Source organism: Pygoscelis adeliae, unplaced genomic scaffold, assembly GCF_000699105.1.
Source record: "Pygoscelis adeliae isolate BGI_AS28 unplaced genomic scaffold, ASM69910v1 Scaffold389, whole genome shotgun sequence".
In the NCBI taxonomy this organism is placed as follows: Eukaryota; Metazoa; Chordata; class Aves; order Sphenisciformes; family Spheniscidae; genus Pygoscelis; species Pygoscelis adeliae.
Window position 1 is genome coordinate 38,693 of NW_008825568.1, and position 16,328 is coordinate 55,020.

At 40.6% G+C, this 16,328-nt stretch overlaps 1 protein-coding gene across 1 annotated transcript in view; it reads left to right on the forward strand.

Moving 5' to 3' along the window:
- Positions 1-4,217, forward strand: part of CA2 (carbonic anhydrase II) — a 10,908-nt gene extending 6,691 nt beyond the window's left edge. The window contains exons 5-6 of the mRNA XM_009332518.1: positions 942-1,097; positions 3,352-4,217. Coding sequence (XP_009330793.1) covers positions 942-1,097; positions 3,352-3,471 — 276 coding nt within the window. The 3' untranslated portion in view covers positions 3,472-4,217. The remainder of the gene's footprint in view (positions 1-941; positions 1,098-3,351) is intronic.
- Positions 4,218-16,328: the final 12,111 nt, after the last annotated feature.

Here is a 16,328-nt window from a genome sequence, read left to right on the forward strand (position 1 = left end):
GATCACTTCCCTACTCCTGCTGGCCACACTATTTCTGATACAGGCCAGGATGCCATTGGCCTTCTTGGCCACCTGGGCACACTGCCGGCTGATGTTCAGCTGGCTGTCAACCAGCACCCCCAGGTCCTTTTCCGCCAGGCAGCTTTCCAGCCACTCTTTTAACTGCTTTTAAACCTATAGGGTAGGATTCATCTTCCTAATCTAAACGACTCTTCTAGGTGCCCTTTCTAGTCAGTGGTGACAGATTCAAAAGGCACTTCCTCTCATCTCTGCATCTGTGGGATAAATTTCCTTCCTCCCAGAGGGCTTCTCTTGGCTATTTATAGAAGGAGTCCAGATAAGAAGTTTGATCAGGATATATAACTCTTAGGAAAAAAAGCCCTTCTGTATTTTAAATATTGTGTAAAGCATGTGTGTGATCTTAATGAGCTGAGTAGTGATATACTAAAAGTACTGACTGAGCAATTAGGTACCTTCATAGTGGTAAAGGCCTGTGCCAATGAGGAACATGGACAGGAAAGCTAAAGAATGAGACTACGCTGTCGTCTTTGTCATCAGGCTTCCTTTGAGGTAAATGGATGTTGCCGTTTACTGCAGTGGACTCTCCAACAGGTCCCCCAGGTTCTCTATTTCCATCAGTGTACTTGGCATTTGAAATCTCATTGTTCCTTCAAGCGGGGTCAAATCATATCTCTAGGAGCAAGGAACATAAATTCAACATTTGAAATGAGAAACAATGTCTTGAAAGTCTTATGAGAAATGTATTGCTGAAAGACTTTAATCCCAAATGTACTATAGGAGGCACTCAACACTGCATGCCAAACTCCATTTCTGCCTTTCTTCAAACATGGAGCTCCCCGTAGGAGACTTTACTACTGCAAGCCCAGTGTGTGTATGTGGTCTCTCCCCTGATGTTAGCCCACCTACTTCCTTTATTGTAGGGGAAGCAAGCTTCCTTCACAAACTTTGACCCCACTGGACTGCTTCCTGCGTGTAGAGACTATTGGACGTACCCCGGCTCACTGACCACTCCCCCACTGCTCGAATGTGTGATCTGGCACGTTCTGAAGGAGCCCATCACTGTCAGCCCCGAGCAGGTAGGTCTCCAATGGGTGGTGCCAGTAGATGTGTACTGGAGTCGTATTGTTTCAGCCCTCCTGGTGATCTTTGAAATGGCAGTTTATGTTACTGCAGAGCTATGCAGGACATCAGCTAGCATCACATATCAAAAATATGTATCTGGAATGGTGCTCCTCTTCTGGTAGGACTCTGCTTCTATGTGTGGAAGTAGACTGGTGTAAAATGTAAGGCTGTCCTCCATTTGGACACAGTCCAGGGAAAATTTGGGGGGGGTTAAAAATTTAATCAGGCTTTCCAGATACATGGTTAGAGCTGCCATGTGGTAAAAATCTGGGAAATTTTTAGCATGCATGAAAGGACCATTTGCACATGCAGTTAGTCTAGCACGTATTGTGAGCATCAGCAGGTTTGCTGCACATACACAAATCACCTATCTGGGTATACTTGCCCTGAAAATACCAGGTTTACCAAGCATCTAAAGAGCGTGTATTCTGCATTTGCAGTCTCACACTGTAGATCTGTAGTTGGTTCGTTGATCTTCCAACATTTCCAGGACACAGAGCTCATTTTACAAGTTCTATTCAGCACAGAACAGACTGGGAAATCCCACGCAGAATTGTGACAATCCTACCAAAACTGCTTTGTTTGGAAGAGAGAAAACTTGCAGATTCCAAAAGTCTGCTGCCTGAAAAAATCCTTTATTCTGTTGAGCAGCTTGAGGAGAATAGTCTTCCTAGTAGGAAGGAGCTTGTGCTGATTAAATCACTCCTGGCCCTAGCTTTCATGCACCATCCATTAATGAAATTACATAGAAGCAAGATTCCATCCTCGGGTTTGCATCTGTGTGCTTGGGAGATATAAATAGTATCTAGAGCCTATAAATATAAACAAGCCCTGAAGGGGTTTAGCTTACCTTTCAAACTCTTAAATCCCTTTTATCAATGGCAGACGTGCTAACAATATACACATAATTCTAGGGGTTTTATTCAACTGATGTGAAAAAAGTGCAACTAAGCTGTTGTGGGACTTAATGTAATAAAAGATAGAATAAATGACAAGGAAGAACTATTGGAAATAATAATTATAGCAATGATTACCATTAATAAACTGCAAGGGAGCATTTAAGTTGACACTGTTTACTTGTTCTAAACCACTGGTATTGCTATTGATAATCCAAGGTTTGCAAATAGGTTTTATTATAGGGCAGGAGCACATTCACCAGAGTTGTTTTTCCTACTACACCTACTTTAACCACCTACAGGTGGTAAAAGACACTACTTGTTTCTCCCACACACACCCCTCCATCGACATTTCAAAGATGGATTTGAGATCAAAACAGTGTGTGTGGCAGCTTGCCTTTTCATTCCAAAACTGATCAAAACAAGAAACCATAAAGCAGAGTATTGACACTGGGTTTAAGTTGAATTGGTTTTCCAAAGATAGATAAAAGCTGGCTATTACAGCAGGGTGTAGCAAGCCCATTATCATTTGCTGTAGTGACACAGCAGTTCCTAGCAGAGGTTGAGCTCTGAACTTTGTTCTGGTCGGTCCTGAAGGTAAAGTCTTCTCCTGGGCTGGTCACTGCTGGGGGCCTTCCTCCTTGAATGAGGGAAAGCCTGGCCTGCAGCCTGACTCATGTGAAATCCTGTATCCCACCTTATTAGTTTTGGATCGCTAAGGCATCACTTAGACATCAAGGTGCGTTTATTACATCAGACTGTGCAAACACCGATTTTTACTGTAGGAGCAAGCACTATAACCTTACAGTATGCTCCTATTGATGTGGAACAGTTTTCCCTCTCACAGTATTTGAAAATCAAGATATCTTGAAAGAATTTGGCTGCTTTAATTTGACCCCCAAGGGTAAGGTCATTTTTTTTTTTTTATATCAGCTGGACACAAAAAATGCAGCTTTCAAAAGAGCCAAACCAGTACAACTTGCAAAGGATTCTGAAGGGGTTTCAATTCAGATCTGGATCAAGGATAAACAGCTCTTTGTGCACAAAGTTCAGAAAATGTGTGCCTATGTTTTTGTTTTCTGTGCTTTCTGAGTTCTTCTTGCTAGGATATTTTGTGGACAGGAGAGCCTCTGTCAGGGACAGGAAATGGTGTGGATGAAATGCAGAGACATGTGGGTGGTGACACCATCTCTAGACCATTAGTGCTGGCGAAACTTTGAGTTGGACCGCTGGCTCAGGCCCAAGGTGTATAATTCAAATAGTCCTGCTAAAATGAGTATGCATTTGAGGGTGTTTGTGCCTCTTTCCACAGATGTGCAAACTCCGTGGCCTTTGCTTCAGTGCTGAGAATGAGCCCGTGTGTCATATGGTGGACAACTGGCGCCCGTGTCAGCCTTTGAAGAGCAGAGAAGTCAGAGCTTCCTTCCAGTAACCGCAGTGCTGAGTGTGTTAGAAATTGCTGTGTTTGTGAGGAACCCCTTTTGCTAAGCACAAATCAAACCTTTGCCATGTGTGCCCTGGCAACATCTTGTCTCCCAGATCCATTCTTTCTTTCGCTCTGCATCTAAAATGCCAGCTAATGAAATGTGAAAGGCTCTTGGCCAAATAGGAAAGGGTTCTTAAGGTGTGGGGTTGGGGGAGGCATGGGGCGTGGGTGTGGCTGTGTGCATTTTGGTGACTGTTACTGCGACTGACACGTTGGTATAACAAACAGTATGTTGGCTACTTGGGAGAGGATATAGTGATAGCGAAATAAGCCATTTTAAGAAACCTCATCCACTGGTGTGATAGTACACATAACTAATGATAACTTGAAGCTTTGTGAAAAGCACAGGAATACAGAATCTAGATATGATTTAGGAAAAAAAAGTATTTTGAGAAAGTAAAGCAAAATGAATATTGAGAATTAGACTTCTTAGATTTTAAGAAACTGACATGTAAATATTTTTGAGACCGTTTTACATTTTTACCCATGCTATCAACAACGTTGATTATGTCTTAATGGTAGTGTTGGATTTTTTTTAATTAAAAATGTCCTAAATTAAGTATTATCTTTAAAAGTTGTTATTACCATAGAAATAACACAAAATATCTTTTCCTTGAAATAATATATGCTCTAATTTAAAGAGGAAAATAATATTGTATTTTAGATAACATCTCTAATAAATCTATACTTATATTTTTGCTTCCATGCTGTTATTTTAATTCAGGAAAAGAGTCACTAATCTGTTCGCATTGTTGCATATTAAACATAATTATTAAACATATAGTATATTGGGAATTGGTTTTAGTGACACTGAAGATGAATGCAATGGGCATGTTAGAGAAAATTTCCTAAGTAGCTCTCTTAGGAAGAGGAAGTGTTAGTTTTGAGAAATCACTGCAAATTATCATCAAAGTTGACTGCATAATACAAGATCCCCTCACAAGAATTTTGAACAAAATCATACTGAAGAGTGAGCTTCTCCAAACCAGTTGCTTACACATTGCCCTTATGTGACAGCCCAAAAGCAAGGTGCCTTATCTTTATGCAGAACATCTATTCAATCTGTTTCTCCAACTAGACCAAATCTTTCAAGACTGCGTCCCCAGTGTTTGGTTTTTTAGCCTCACAGTATCATATCACGTGAATGATTTCAACATAAGATTTTTTCCAACAGAAATACTGCTGAGCAGACAATAGCTTCCAATAACTTCCATTGCTGGATCCTTACTAGCTGATTCCCTGTGTTTTCATGAACATATATGCAATAGATACCTAAATATAAATCTCTTCTAAATACGCAGGATCCAAACAATACCATAAGGGCCTACCCTCTTTCTCAGGCTCCTGGCTGTTGTGAGAAAAGCCGTCTTCAAAACTGTCATCTCATTGGATTCTGATCCTAGTTTTTAACGCAATTTATTATGAGCTTCCTACCCCATCAGGGGTTGCTTTGTAATTTAGAAGATATCAGTTGGGCAGGCTAGGTTCTGAAACTCCTGGGATCTTGAAGTGTGTGAGGTGGGAATGAAGCCTTCTCAGAGGGCATACAAACATCTTTAGAAAACTGTCAAATCTCCCCCTTTGAACAGCTTCCCCATTTAAAATGTGCCCGCCCCCGCCAAAAAAAAACAAACCCCAAAACTAGAAAAGAAAAACAAAGTGTTCCTTTGCCACAGGTCATTTGTTCTAAGTTCAGCTTTTCTGAATGGAGCTATGAAGGTACTTGTCTCTTCCTACAACTATGCTGATTAATTCAGGTTCTTCATGTTGAGTGGTTTGAATACTTTTCTGACTCTTAAGTGTCACCCGCAGGCCTGAGTGCTACACGTGTTCCCTAAACAATGCAAGGGAGGTACACCTCTAAAGTTAGAATTATAGATCCAATACGTTGTGGCTTAAAGCTGCTGAAGCAAGCCAAGAGGAAACGCAGAATCACAGGATGGCTGAGGTTGGAAGGGATCTCTGGAGGTCATCTGGTCCAACCCTTCTGCTCAAGCAGGGCCACCTAGAGCAGGTTGCTCAGGACCATGCCCAGATGGCATTTGAGTATCTCCAAGGATGGAGACATGGGCTCCACCCACTTACTTTAGCAGGTAGCATCCTTTTGCTGAAGCTGAAGGAAAGTGCTTGTTAGCAGTCACAAACACTAAACTCTTTCCTGGAATTGTGCATGTATGCCAGAACTTGCTCTTAAAGGTGGCAACCCTACTCTTTGCATAATGATTACATGTTATGGCACTCCTAAAATTTAAAAAATAAAATATGAGAACCCCAGATTTTCAAATTTTAAACCCATGTCTTGACAACTGTGATACCCTGACTACTAGGTATTAAGACTTTCTGAGAAGCGGTAATCTCATTGGTACCTGTACAGCTTAAATAGTATCCAGGATGGTATGTGACAGAGAATGCGTACTTCTGCCTAATGGCTAGGGTAAAAACCTGGAAACACCTGCGAAGTTCTAACCACTGCTGCAATAAAAAGTTCTGTATCTCATACTCCATTGCATTTCAAGGTTGCTCCATAAATAATAAGTAGCAGCAAAGACAACCAACATCAGCCATATATTTATCATCTTGTTTGCATGAGCCTGTTTACCTGGAATGTCACCAGTGCCATATGTTTGCCTTTGCTGAATATGAAGTACTTTTGTATTCAGCCAGACAATGCACGCTGGTGTTCATAAGTCATACACATGGTGTACAGGAAGAGCCTGCTGTACGTCTTACCTGTGTGGTCTACCAGGGAACGCTGTTCTTCATTTTTCTTTTTTTTTCCCTTTCTTTTTAAGTGAACAAGCTTAGAGAACCACCCCTCCAAAATCCTCACAAAAACCCCTCTCCAGCATAAAATGGTACATGGGCTTACCACAAATTCACACTTTGCAGTTAGACTCTTGTGCAATGGATAGCCTTTTCAATGAAGACATATATATTAAGGCCAACCCAGAAACGAAGAAAACAATTTCCCTGGCATTCATGATCCATTTCCTGAATGGTGAGTTCGATTAAGTTAAAGGTGAATACAACCATGCAGTTCTTCTTCCTGACCTCTATTCTCCTTCACTATTTGCTTTTATGAAGAGGTTATAATTAGGTCTTGCAATTGTTCCACAGCAGACTTAGACCAACACCCATTCTAACATCACACTCAGACCTGTTTCAAATGGAAAACTGTTTATGAATTCATAATGAAAAAAAAAGAGACCACTTTGGTCTTGGAACAGAATATGATCTACTGCAGGTAATTGTGTAATTGTCAAGTAGGCAGCTCTGATTAAAGGGAAATTTGTTTAGAATAAAAAAAAAAGAAAAGAAAGAAGGCTAGTGTGTCAATTTGAAGTCACCTAAGATACTCAGCCAGCACTTTTATGGGGGAAAGAGAGAAGCATGTTCACTTGCAAACTGTTTATTTTGCACAGTTTGTGATCTTGTCTCACACTTGTCTGCCAACTCCATGTGTTAGAACATTTTATGATTTCTCCACTGCTATTTCTACGGGTTGGATGTGTCCTAGATTGTTATGGGCGGGTAGACTGTGATTAGAGACGTTCCCTGGGAGATTAGATAATAATGCCCTGCATGGAGTCAGCAGTATTTATAGAAGTCCAGATAGTTTATAGAAGAATATCACTCACTAAATGACAGCTTTAGGATTTTCTAACTCTTCAAAGAAAAGCCCTGCAAGTAACAGCTGTGTCAAATCTAGTATCATAGAAACAAGCAGTGATGAAAGTACATGCAGTGGCTTTATTGAAAACTTCCCATGGACCCTCTAACATCAGCCACTTCCTCTTCCAAACCGCAGCATCTCATACAGTCACGTAGCACCTGGTGACAGTTCCTTACACTGAGCGTTTGCTATATTTTAAGTGTATTTGGCAACTGGACACTCCACTGCTGTCCCCCTTGCTCTTTCAGTATGATGGTAAAGGGCTGTGCTGCCTCGATGCCATCGATGGTTGACTCAGGGCATGAGACTCCCCAGTCACCAACTTCCTAAAGGTATGAGTGCAATGGGTGCACGTTCAAAGCCATCATGGCTCCATACCAAACAGTGAGAGCTACGATGACAAAACTTTTCAGGGATCCCTGACTAATTTTAGACCACAAGTCTCACTATTTTTTTATCCAAGCCACAAACAAAAGCCGGGTATGTCCCCATCCCAGCGTGGATTAGAGTGTAGTGATTCCTCAAGCTCTCATGTTCATCCAACATCGAGCTCTTCAGGATGCTCACTTTAGTTCAGAGCTCAAAGCTACGTAGCTACGTTGCCTGAGCTGATGGACCCCGATTCTCAGCAGGGCTCGGTGCTAACATGGTGTAGCTGTGTTGCTCCTAATCCCAGAATAGAGTCAGTTTTGTCCAGTGAGGATGTCAATGCACTGCAGTGTATTAAACAATAAAAAAGATATCCTCAGGACATTTTGAAAAAGGCAATATATAAACCCTGTTTTTATAATCTTGTGTGGTATGAGGCATTGTATATATGTATGACAAGAGGCAGTCACTGCTCTTTTGAACTCACACCCTGAAACAGAGGAGAAATGCATTGAAACAATATGCAATAAACAAGTGATTAGAGCGGACAGGTGGATATTAACTACATATTTTTCCTGAGGGGTAGGTTTTAATGAGTCTTGTAACATCACTCAATATTCAAGGACCTGGAAAATTTGCTTCAAAGTACTAGAATAGAATAGATTATTTCAGCTGAAAGGGACCTACAACAATCATCTAGTCCAACTGCCTGACCAATTCAGGGCTGACCAAGTTAAAGCATGTTATTAAGGGCATTGTCCAAATGCCTTTTAAACACTGACAGGCTTGAGGCATCAACCACCACTCTAGGAAGCCTAGAGTTCCAGTGTTTGACCACCCTCTCAGTAAAGAAATGCTTCCTAATGTCCAGTCTAAACCTTCCCTGGCGCAGCTTTGAACCGTTCCCACACGTCCTATCACTGGATACCAGGGAGAAGAGATCAGCACCTCCTTCTCCACTTCCCCTCCTCAGGAAGCTGTAGAGAGCAATGAGGTTGCCCCTCAGCCTCCTTTTCTCCAAACTGGACAAGCCCAAAGTCCTTAGCTGCTCCTCATAGGACATTCCTTCTAGCCCCTTCACCAACTTTGTTGCCTTCTTTTGCCTGGGAAGCCCCAAGATCAAACAGGGAAAAAGAGTTTGTGTGGCACTTGGGTGCCTTCGACCAGGGATAACACAGACGGAAATCTTTCTCTGTCTGCAATGCTACACAAAGAGTGTCTCTGAGAGGCACGAGACACACCAAGGCTGACAGGTTTCACAGGAAACAGAGCTAGGCTCTCTCTTCTGGACACTGATCTACTAGCCCAAAGGCTAGGTCCAAAGGTTCAGCTCACTCCAGTAAGGTGGGAGGACTGCACCTGCAGGGTTCATCAGTGTAAGAAGTGGAACCCATGATCAGTAAGGATCCTCTTTGCTGATCATGTGCCACCTCATATACAGAGGAAAAAGCAGGCTAGTGTAAGGACTCATGGGACCTTCTCTCCCACTCTGCTCCACAGCTGGGTCTCCTCCAGTGCACCTAAGCAGGGAAAGACAGTGGAAGTGGAGTGCCCTTTCCAAAAAAAAGGAGGAAGGATAGCCAATGATCCTGTTTTTGCAAAACTGTGTAGCAGCAGAATACTTTTTTGGAGTTACTCAAAGGACAGGGAAGAACTTCCTCTTTCCTCTGCCTAAATTCCTCTTCAACCAGCTGACTTGAACTTGATACAAGAAGGACAACTTAAGACTATTTAATAGAGTGATGCTCACATCAGGTGATGCAGGATATTGTAATTTGGATGATGCATCTCTTCACCACTTTTTATTGATTGTATTTCTTCCAAAAGTCACTATAAATAGTCTAATTACATTATTCTCAAATGACAGCCTTAAGTAATGTATTCCTTGAATCAAAATCAAAACCAAAAGGCCTCTAGATGCTTGCACTGAATGTGTCTTTTGGTTGTTTTAGTCATTAACAACCATGCCCCAAGAAGGAAGACAGAAATATTAAAGAAAACAAGAGCAGCATTTTGCAGGAAAAAAAGATAAGATAAAATCAAGGCTTGAAAAAAATACCATCCTCACTCAGAATGTATTCCTGGGAGATGTTTGAAAGGACAGCATTTTGCAGATCAGCTTAAAAGAGGGTGGTAAACATAATTTCCTCCTACTCGCTGTAGAATTGCATCAGACTCTCTTAAATGCTTTTTGACTAGTAGTGGAAATCATACCCAGACGGCATTTGGAAACTGAAGTATATTAAATTATTTTAGAGACATAAACAAGCACCCAATGAATGATAAAGCCTACAGATAAAAAATGCAGTAATCCCAGAATGAGTAAAATGCCCCTGGTGTGACTTCTTAAATATCATGTTCTGCTCTGTGTTTGTCTCTCTGGAGAAGAACTCATCACATCATCAAGGGTGTGGGGGAAGCAATATAAAAAATTAGGGCCTGATCATGAAAACTCTGATATGAGTAATCACCGACATGAGTAATCCCATCCATTAATCAAAGTTAAATTGGCTTGCCACACTCCCTGCACAGGAAAGGCCATTCTCCTTCCATGAGGAGTGGAGTTAGGAGACTGAATACCTGAAAGGTCAGGTGTCCTGTTCCTTTGGATTTCAGTTTAGGGATTTATCCCGAGGAATAGTGGGAAGGGGATAAGATGGAGAAATCACCTGTAGTAAAGGTGGCTAGAGGAAATGCTCTTCATTTTTCCTCCAGCTTCACAGAAGTTCCCCAAAGACATGAATGTGAAATGAGGACTGCACTACTCCCATTAGCATAGCACATGCATGGAGGGTTATTTTCAGGCCTTGTACTCCAGGTGCCAGTTTTGAGTTTACAACCATTGTAGTGACTAAAGGACAAGAAAACCATGAATGGTGCAAGCTCCTGCTTTTCAAGGCTGCCAGAGTGCCCTATAGAGTCAATAGAGAGGTCACCAATGAAGCACTGTATAACAGATGGTCTCTGAATGGCCACAACCTCCATACTAGGACCTTGACTTTCCAAATATCTTACAAGCTCACAGTCTAGCAGGTAATGGGGTAAATGTAGCCTTGCTGAAATCTCTTTCTCCATTTGTCACTCCAGAGATGGCTTCTGTCTGAATGGGAGTGAGCTGAGCTGGTGGGACTGTTCACGTGAAGAAAGCTGACCATGCTCTTAAGTGATTTGGAGGATACACCTCTTAATTTCTGCTGAGTAAAATTCTATTTTCATCTAGTTAGCTAATCCTTGCAAAGTCCCCAAGTAAATGGGAATGTCAGATCATTCCCACGTGAAAATCCATTCTTATTTCTCAGAGGATTTTGCAAGCACTCAGCAGCTATCTAGGTTAAAGGAAGAGAGGGGACTGTGCAAATATCTTTGCTTTTCAGAAAGAGAAATAGCAAACAGGAAAAAAGTCTAAGCTTGTGGAATATTGAGATGATTTTCATTCTGAGGAATAATTACGTCAGTGTAATAGTGACCTGGTCTGTCATGCAGCCACCATACTGTGTTTAATAAAGTTATATGGTAATAACAAAATATATGAATAATATTTTATTAGAACCTGGGCCTCATATCGCACTACTGCAATATATCTGGCTGCATGATAAATGTCTACCCCAATTCATGAGAAGGAAAAGCTTTTCTTCCTTCAGCGTATTGTGCTTTCAGTACTATAAACCTTTGAAAAAGTGTTTATTTTTGTCATTCTGAGACCACTTGTCTTAGGGAGGATATGAAATAGAAAACCAATATACAAATTATAACCCAAAACAAATAATCCACATCAAGCCAAACAAAATATTTTGTATTTAGCTAGTAGTTGCTTTATCTTTGTCTTCAACCCTTTGCACTTTGATCAAAACTGTACCTTTTGAAGTGTTCACTACTAATAATAGGGAAAAACTGTGTCATATATCTGCTCCAGCAAAAAATACCACGCATTTCAGACACCATACATTTGCTTATGATTGCTTATAGGAACTAGAGATTCCCACTAGGGTTGAAAAAAAGCTTTATTAAAAGATATTTCAAGGACTCAAATGAAGCTAATTGCCCAAGAGGGATAGAGAGCCAAGTAAAAAGCAGGCCTGCCATAGACAGCCATCACTCCTAGTCGTTGCATTCCCAGTGACTGAAGAGGTAATGACACCAGACTCTTAGGAAATTCACAGCCTGCAAGCTTGATTAGGTAAGACAGCAAGGCTAATCTGCATTTAATGAATGATTCGGGAATAACTTTAAGAGCCTAACTTTAAGGTAGCAGGGTACTGATAGAAATAGGTACATGCTCTATGCGCATCTTGTGACCTAGCTAATTATGGGTATCTGAAAAAGTTATTACACTTCTTCCATCCAGTTTCCAAATCTGTTCTCTGCTTGTTCTGCCAGCTAAGAAAATCTAGCATTTTGTTAAAACTTATGCTACCGTGTAAGCAGAGGCTAGGAAATAATGAGAGAAAAAGAAAAACTGACTAAACCTGTTATTTCTGCAGTGCAGTGTAGGCAGACAGATATTTATGACTCCATGGAGCCCCAATGTTATTAGTGTGTATTCACAGTGATGTCTGTTAATCAATAAGAGGATTTTGACCGACATTGGTCTGAACACCCCAAATAAAGAGTGCTAAAGACATAAAAGTAAATGCAAAGAAAGAAAACTAATCAAATCTAAAGAGAAGATTAGGACATTTTCATTCTTTTTAATCCCAATAGTATTTTCGCTTAAGATAGGGGGAAATAACAATTTTCTTTTAAGAGGTGGTTCTTAGATATGTTATTTTTCAACTAGAAATAATTTGTGCATGTTGGCAGCACTGCAGTGTGTCACAGAGGGAAAACTGTATTGACATGCACAACCTGCAGTGACACCATCAAAGTATTGGTCCTTCTTGGTGTTTGAAAACCCTCCAGCACCTTCCTTTTGATTTAGCAGGAAAAAATTGCTGAGGCATATTTAAAGCTGACTATATGTCAAGATTCCAGTAGGGAAGAGAGGTGTTCAAGAGACAGATAATTGTCACTCACACTTTTCAGTCTTTCGTCCCCCTGTCACTGAAATTCAAGCAGAGAATTCATTCAGCAGGTACCATTGACACTTTCCTCCCTGCACCTTATATAGTATGAAGGTCTTCATATATATATACACATATATATATGAAGGTCTCCAACAACAACCTTCACTTTCCTTCCATCCTCAGTTAGGACCCCAAGTACAGTGATCCAGACCTACCACGTACTCTCAGTATAGACTCCCATCTCATGTTCTCTATCTCAAAAATACAGACCCTGGGATAACCGGGGCACTGTGAAACAGTAGTCGCACTCTGTGTGACAAGAAAAAAGCTGCTGCCAAAGCAATATAGAGGCAACATGCAGCAGAGCAGCTGAGGGATGGCAATTTGGTCCTTTGTCATGGTTAGCAGATAATGATTCCCCTGTCTGTTTTGCTGTGTTTTTCTTTTTTCCTGTCTAACTGGGTTTCTTCAGTGCTCTGGTGTGGATAAAATCAAAGCATTTGGAATAGCTAACTATTACTTGCATTTTACAATGGAAGAAATAAAAGCAAACGCAGAAATAAAAGTGATCTCCAAAGTCATACTCCGTACAGTCAGAAATAAAACCCAAGGCTCATACATTAATTATGAGACTATTCTTACTTCCCAGCAGTCAGAAATGAGCTACTGATTGCAAGAGCAATAGAGACGTGCTTGAGACAGCGAGGGCTCTAGGCCCTTTGAAGCAGTCAAGGAAATCTGGGTTAGACCCAGATAGTAGCACCATCGCTCATGCAGCCTCTGCTTAAACAGTCAGCTTTGCACCACAGAGCTTTTCTCCTGCATGCTGCTGTATGTACCACCAGCCTTGTGAAGACTATGACTCAAGATCTCTGCAGGCTTACAAGGTTGAAAATATCCTCAACAGCTTCAGCTTTTGCAAGGCATTTTAAGATGTAAGTGAAACCTGCTACAACAAGCCCAGTCTGGATATGCAGAGTTGACAAAAGTGGCACACTGCACAGTATTTCTATTATAAATCCTCTGTTCCAAGGGACTGAAATGCAACTGTAATTAATCACTGCAGGATGGAGCTAGGCAGGAGAACCTTCCAGACAAGTACATATTATTTTTCTTTCAGCAAATCTGAAAATATTGCATGTGTATGTGAAACACTGGGCAGATTTCTCCAGGGCCTTGAGATTATTTCATTTTCCATGTTAATAAAAACAGATTTAACAGCAAAAACTGGCATACAGTGGGGATTTGTAGCAATGGAATTTCACCAAATAAAAATGCTACGACCAAATTAGAGCCTGTCTACCTCTGTTCCCATGTCTCAATTAAAGGTCCTTTATTTAGCCCTTCCCCAACTAAGAGTTCTGCAGGGTTTTTTTTCACACAAAATCTAGGCTTTTTCTCATGACCATAAACTACACCAGTGCCACAAAATTCCTTCACAGACAACCATTTGTGGTGTTCCATGCATTTGGGCTTTAAAACATGGTTCAGGAAATGCATACACCTTAAAGTCCATTTTATGACTGTGGCTCTGTGCCTGTTCTGACTCCTGCTGATGTTCTGGTAGGAGCTGTGCTGTCAACAATGACTGTCAATATTTTTTTTCAGTGCTTTTTTCCACCTACCCTCACTGGTCATCTGTGAGTCCTACATCCAGACCACCTAGTTAAATCTCTTCCTACAATGACAGCATCACGAAAAAGGAAAAAAAAAAGATACTCTGCAGCCAGTTCAAACCTGTTTCCAAAGGGGACAGCAGGCAGGAGTAGATTCACCTGAGATTTTGTTCGTAGTTGTTCTGGACAGAGAAAAATCTCTGGTAAGTTCATTAATGGCAAAATAACCATAAGACAAATGTAACCCAGATGGTGTAAGCACAAGAAACACTGATCTGTTGTACGGCACATAATCAGGCACTGTGGAAGAAGATGATGGTTGACTCTGTGATTATTTATAGCATGTAAAGATAGACCCTGGAATTACAGCAAGCACAGCCTCTGATGAGTGCTACACACTATGGACACCAGCAGCTGCAACCATGCACCAGCAAGTCTTCTGTCACTGTTTATGTGCTCTTTGTTTCATTTCATAAAAGATGAAGGGATGAAGGGCCACAAGTCATGTTCCTTATCCCTTTTTTTTGGATAAAACTCAACCTTTTTTCAACAGATTCGTAACGCCCAATGAAAACTCAGTCATTCATATTTTATCTATTCAAACTAAATGGCTTGTTCTAATTGGGACTCTATGACAGTGTCAATCCTAAAACTTTCTTATGCTAAAATATTTTGTGTTCAACTATAAACATGTGCTGAAGAAAGCTTGGTGTTTATAAACTATAAAGGGATATTATGCATTTTATCTCTTTTTTTTCAGTTCAATGTTCCACACCTCAGCTTATTATGGGCTAGGCCATGGTTTCATCATCACACTGAAAGCAATAAAAGAATAACATACACTAGAGAGAGACAAATAGAAGTGTTTAAATACATCAGTTATACAATAAAACCTCTTGAATATAGCAAAACAAGCACAGAGGAACCAACCAAAGAAAAAGAGATGGCAATAACCGCATTACTCTCAAGGTAACTGACAGGAAATTTTCTACCCTGAGATTATTCTTTTTGGCCATAAAGATAAAACATTATCAGTGTTCTGAAAAACTCAGGACACTAACTTTCAACAGTTCCTCAGTACTTGATGGTGTTCATCCCAGAAATCAAGAATAAAAGTACAAAGGACCTTAATACACTATCAGTTTTTAAGAGGTCGCCATTGACTCCAGTAGGAAATCTGTTCTAAAAACAGATAGCATTACATTGCTCAGTGTGTTGAGCTGATAACAAAATAGGTAATTTATCATTGAAAGTAACTACTTTTTTCCATACTTCTTGTCCTTATCTTTTAGAAAATGCATGGGCTGGAGTAACTGCTGTACTGGGGTTTGGTAATGAGCAGTGGAGTCTTGTAGCCCCTGCTGAAAGTTACTAACTTGAATCCAATCGAAATAGAAAAAACAATAAGATGAGAAAAAATATTGTTTGTTGCCCAAACAGGCAATAGAAAACATTTTTTCCCATCTTACTGCTTTGCAGTTTCTTCTTCATCACTATAGACTAATATCTATAATCGCATTCAATATTAATTCAGATCCATGGTGACAATTCCTGAGGTGGGACGGGGACTAAGATTCTAATCAAGAATTCATTAGAGTAAGTAGACTTGTGTCCTCACCCTGCATGAATGTGGAGAGAGGTTTAGCTCCTGCTTTCTTGAGGTGAACATAAAATCAATTTCTTACAATACCCTTTCCCCCCAGAATCCCATTCAGACTTCATGGAGAGTGAAGCTTCCAAGATTAGGTCTAGTACCTTCCACTAGTACTACACTAACTTAACACCAGTTTCCAGGTTTTCATTTGAATGTAGCAAAAGTTGTGGTGGGAGTAAATTACTCTCTGTAAAATTGAACGTGATGAGGCATGCAAGGGCTTTTAAAAAAGCTTTGAATCATCTTAGTCATCTTCACACTTTCCCCACTCTCTGGCAAATGGTACAAGACACCTCTTGTTTCTAAAGGTCTGTTGCAGGCTGCCTGGTATTGCTTGTGATTCAGCCTCCTTTTTGCAGAGACAGTTTTTTGCAACCTACACACCAGGGAGGCTGTGAAACAACTTCAGTTCACTCAGTCTCTGATTCCTGAAGTTGAGTGGCAATTTTCAGAAATATATCACTACAGAAATCATTAATAATCTCAGG